Raw genomic sequence first — 5,556 nt, 5'->3', positions numbered from 1 at the left:
ACTGGCCGACACGAAATAGCCCAAAAAAACGGTGCTTAATAGTGGCGTTAAAAGACAAAATATAAAAAAATAAAATTTTGTATAATAATATACGATTATATACAGATTTTTTTTTTCGCTATGATTTTTTCCGGAAATTTCACCGTCATCGAGTTTTAATTTATTCAGCAAGTCTTCAAAGTGCTTTGAATCACTATTGTCAAAACGCTAATCGAAGCTGAATAGTAACTTTGAATGGATATTTTGAACGGATTTCCTGCAATTTAGCACTGCTGAATTTCTGATGTTTCCTATTATTTAAAACTTATTTAGTCAAATAGAAAGAATAGTATGATGAATAAACATAATTCAAGCAAAGTTTAAGTTTCCATCTCAGCCGTTAGACATTCATTAAACCAGACATGAGGAAAATGCTCCCAGGTATAGGCGTCATTGGAACTCCAGCATCTGTCCGTTCGTATGTCCCTCTTCTTAAATCATGTGGCTTCCAAGTAGTTGCATTATGGGGTAGAACTAAAGAAGAAGCCACTGGACTTTCTGCCGAACTTGATATTCCTTTTTGTGCAGTCAAAGTTGATGAAATTCTTTTAAACAGAAATGTTGATGTAGTGGTAATTAGCTGTCCTCCTCATCTCCAGTCAGCAATTACAATCAAAGCCTTAGGAATAGGAAAGCATGTTTTATGTGGTACACCTGCAGGACCTAGTCAACTAGATGCATTAAAAATGGTGAATGCAGCCAGTTATTATCCAAAGCTAATGTCTCTTGTAGTCTTTGGACTTCGATTCTTACCTACGATTGCTAAACTGAAACAGTATATTGACAAAGATTATATAGGAGACATATCAATTTGTGAAATTCGTATTCATTATGAAAAGAAACCAAAAGAACATTTTGATTGGATGTGTGATGAAACCATGGGAGGAGGTGTTCTGAACACGATTGGAAGTAATATCATCGATTTAATAACACACCTTACGGGTCAGAAAGCTGTCCGAGTACATGGTATGCTGAAAACATACACAAAACAAACTGACAAGATTAAAGGGATCCGGGAAATCACCAGTGATGATTTCTGTTCTGCGCAACTAGAGTTGGAAAATGGATCCTGTGCTACCTTAACAATTAATAGTCACATCCATGGACCTTTTAACCAGGAAATAATGCTAGTAGGAAGCAAAGGTAGACTTACAATCCGAGGAGCAGATCTCTATGGTCAGAAAAATGACTCTTTGAAGGAGGAACTTCTGCACTTTGATCCAGTTAATTTCAAGGAGGAACAACGTTATGGCGTATCAGACAAAACTAGAGCTGAAATTCCAACACCATATCTAAAGGGAATCATCAGATTAATTGAGTCAGTCAAGGATGCTTTTGAAAAAGAAGAGGAAAGACAAAGCTATTGTCAAGACCCTGTTAAAGTTGCAGCTAACTTTGAAGATTCTTTATATGTTCAAACAGTAGTTGATGCAATAAGAAAGTCAAACAAATCAAAAGAGTGGATCAAAATTGACATAATGAAAGAAGAGCCTGATCCAAATCCATTTTTATCTACAACAATAAGAAAGAGCACCCTTACATTACATTAACATACATGACTGTATATACAAAATGTATGTATAAGAAAAAATAAAAACTGTGGTAACTGTATGTAGATTAAGTTCTGATTGCAAAATGGTCAAAGAAAACATTACAATTGATTTGGTGTTTTCTTTTAAACATGTTAAAGTGGAGTAAACACAGTTCCCCAAACACTTTTCATAAATTTGCAATCATAACAGTTACCATTACCATAATAACATATATGTGCATTTTTTTGTATGCACACTGGTGTGACCTTGTCCTACAATCATTGACAATGTTATTTAATAAATGATATTATAAAAATGTTACTTGTACATGTATTCTCACAAAAATCATCTTATTAACTGATAAATATTAATGTACATTATGATGATGATGATATATAATTGGTCTACATGTATGTTCTATTTAGATTGGATAAAAAAAATACAAAAAAGTGAAAATATCTAACCTATAAATGTATAAGCCAAAATAATACCATATTAAGTCCTGTGCATCAGGTGCATTGAGTCATTTTGTTTCAAATCTAGAATTCATATTTTTAATCATTAATGGAAAACTTTTCTGGGAAGTGAAAAAATGTAGATATGCTTTCTATGAGAGCCTGGATGGGGAGGGGGTCCTTCAATTCTGTATTCGTTAAATATATCAGCCATTTGTTTTATTCATTATAGATTTTGCCCCTTTTTTTCTTCGTTTTTTGATTAAGATCCCTTTTTCTTCATTGTCCTTTTTGCCTATTATTTTCTTTTCTTTATTTTTTTACTTGCAGTATATATCATATATATTAACCCATTATCTTCTATTTTGTAAACCATTCAATGAAGGGCATTTAGGGGACCATCTGTCTAAATCATATAAACATTCCCAAATCAGTGTAATCAGTGAAATGAACAAGAAGGGTTTTGGTCAATATTTTTCTAAGACATAAATTATTGGTTTAATGATGCTAATATGCATGTACACATTCATGTAGAGTTATACTATTATAAACATATTGGGACCATTTGAAAATATTTTGATCATTTGTTGAATCAATCTAGATTTTCCGATAATGTACATATATATATATATATACAACATGTATATAAGTGCCTAGAAAATCAATCTAACGATGTTAGAGTATATTTGATTTGTAACTTCCTCCCCGGCGCCGGGTTTACAGTATGGACTTAAGTTATAAGTATATTATCCTTTTTTCCTAACTAGTCAATAAAAAAAGAGGTTGAAGACTTATAAAATGATTTAATAAGAATACACTTGTATGCTTGTCTCTAGTCATTTACCTCAACAGTCTGACAAAAATTGTTGATTTCTAGGATCAATGGTCATATGTTTTAAAATCTATGTTATTTGTGAACTCTACGTCTCTAGATGTCATTTATATCGCACATATATATACATGTATATATCTTAATTGTGGGTTGCAGTCTCATTGACATTTATTCTCTATGTGTTTACAGAGAAATTGGAAAGTAGAGGATTATTTGAATGCATGTACATTAATCAAAGAGAGCAGTTTATCATAACAATTATTAACTACCATATCAGAAATTTTTTAATTTGATTTTTGTCTTAGAATACACATGTAGAAGGATATTTCAATATGTATATTAATTGTTAGTTTATTTATTATATTTGTTATCCTTTTTTAATAGTTTATTTATTGATGTAGATCTGAATATCAAAGTTATACTCATGACATTTAATATTATATGGCAGATTCATTTTATCACATCTCCACATTTTCACTTCTGTCTGTGTCATAAACAGTCAGTTAAGATAAATTGAAAATACATGGAGTTATCTCCCTTAGAAAAGTTGGAACTTATTTTGAAAGGTCTTCAGGGATGATTTTTTTTTGTAAGGTAATTATTTTTGGTGTTAATTTGTTACATATCTCACATAATTAGGTCATTGCAATTTAATGTGTTTAGAGGATTATAAATCTTTTAAAAGCATAGGTTACACTGACCTACATTTAACACTTTATTGACTTCCTTAAAATTTAACATTTAAGCTAATATTTTGGATTATAGGTGTCCTTTAATCATTTAACTTTGACAGCTACATGTAAATGATGCATTGAAAGTGGGTCTCATTGGGGTCTAAGCGTGACACGGGATTGCTGTGTGACACTTGAAAGTCAAATTATTGTGCCGTGAAAACGGTAAATTAACATGATTAAGTCAAGCAGGACACAGGAAATTACAAAAAAATTACGTACATAGTGTAAGCAGGATAGAGGAATCTGACAAAACAATAAGCGGGATCCGGGATCAGAACCCCCCAATGAGACCCCCTTGGAAACATATGTTGTTCTTTTAACACTATAAATAAATTTACTTAATTTCCAGTAGCTTTGATATACATGTATCATATTAGCTATATATATATATATATATATATATAGGTTATCAAACTATTCTTGGTATTTTAAAACATAACACTGCTGTGGCAAATCCAAAAATTTCATAAGGGGTGGGGGGAGGGATGACCACTGATTGTCTAAGAGGTAAGAGGGCTCGCTCCAGTCATGCTACAGTAATATCCTATATTATCAAACATAAAGGGGGAGCTGGACAGCCGTGTCACCTCTAAATACGCCTCTGAATTACCAATTTTAAATACCAATTCAAATCTATCAGTAACATTTAAAAAAATCAGAGATACTATCGAACTCAAAAAGGGAGATTATTCATGGAAAGGGGTTAATATCTATTAAACCTGTACTGTGGGTATATATACTCAAATTAATACATACTGATAGATCAGTTCTTAAATAATATGTTTTTGTAAACAGATCACAATATATAATGTGCTTTGTCATTTGTACAGAACTTATTTAATTTTCAATATGAGACGACTAAGTTTTTGTATATGTAATTTAAACTGAGACATCTTTATGTTTTATAATAGCATTCAGGCAGCAGTGTTTTCAAGTGTCCAATTGAAATAAATGGCAAAGAGATATTTAACATTGCATATAGAATTTCATTGACAGCTTCTCAATACATTAGTATTAGTACATGTTGTAAGATTGAACATCATAAAATACAGTTACAGAATCTAAAGGCGTAATGTGCCCTAAAATAAAAATAACCTCACATCATTTGTTAGGGTAAATTCCAATTTTATGGACATTTCTTACCTATTACAAACAGTTGTTTTGGTGTACACTTTTTAAAAAATAATCCAGAATGTGTTAATTCTGAAACATACAATTCAAACTGTCAATCAACTCCTGACAATAATATTTGCCTGCTGTCTGATGTAACTACCATGACTACAATACATGTTAGATAAAACCAACTTTTTATTGATTCATTTCATTGGTTTGTTATATACCTTTACTAAGACACTAACCATTCATTTTTTGTTGAAACAGGAGCATATGTTTCATCATAAAATTAATTAATTCTAAATTTCTTGAGAAAAATTACATTTATTTTCGAAAGGGAAGTGAAAGAAGAAAGTGAGTTTCTATCAAACATTGAAAAAGTGAAAGCCGTATTGAGTTTTAGAAATATGTATTTATACCGAAAAAAAGTGGATGTAAATTTAGTTGAAAGAAATAATTGTCCCATGAACAAAGCATGAATGGTTGGTGCAAAATTTAATGAAAATCTGATTGAACAGTATACCACATTACACTTTATTTATAACATTAAACATAAGATTTAATTGTGTTTTATGAATGCAGCCATTTTGAAAAGGAATGGAGCTACTGCCTGCATATAACTTTATGTTCAGGCATATTTTAGACTCAAGAACATCAAGTAATACTGTACATGCTGTAGACATTGACAAACATTGTCTTCTTTTCTACACCATTATACACATTCACTGATTCAGTTTAATATGCAATATCCACATATACTTTTTGTGTTAAATTGCTTTTTATACCCCAAAACTGAAAGTTAGGAGGAGGGGCATATTTTTCTTCTGTCCATCCATCTGATACCTCATCCT

The 5,556-nt window shown here is 31.2% G+C and overlaps 1 protein-coding gene across 1 annotated transcript; it reads left to right on the top strand.

Moving 5' to 3' along the window:
- Positions 1-207: 207 nt before the first annotated feature.
- On the top strand, positions 208-5,268 carry LOC143080624 (glucose-fructose oxidoreductase domain-containing protein 1-like). The gene has a single exon (XM_076256553.1). The coding sequence runs from the start codon at positions 402-404 to the stop codon at positions 1,587-1,589; it is 1,188 nt and encodes a 395-aa protein (XP_076112668.1). The 5' UTR covers positions 208-401; the 3' UTR covers positions 1,590-5,268.
- The last annotated feature ends 288 nt before the right edge of the window (positions 5,269-5,556 follow it).

Source organism: Mytilus galloprovincialis, chromosome 6 (assembly GCF_965363235.1).
Source record: "Mytilus galloprovincialis chromosome 6, xbMytGall1.hap1.1, whole genome shotgun sequence".
Taxonomy (NCBI): Eukaryota; Metazoa; Mollusca; class Bivalvia; order Mytilida; family Mytilidae; genus Mytilus; species Mytilus galloprovincialis.
This window is presented reverse-complemented; position numbering and strand designations above follow the sequence as displayed.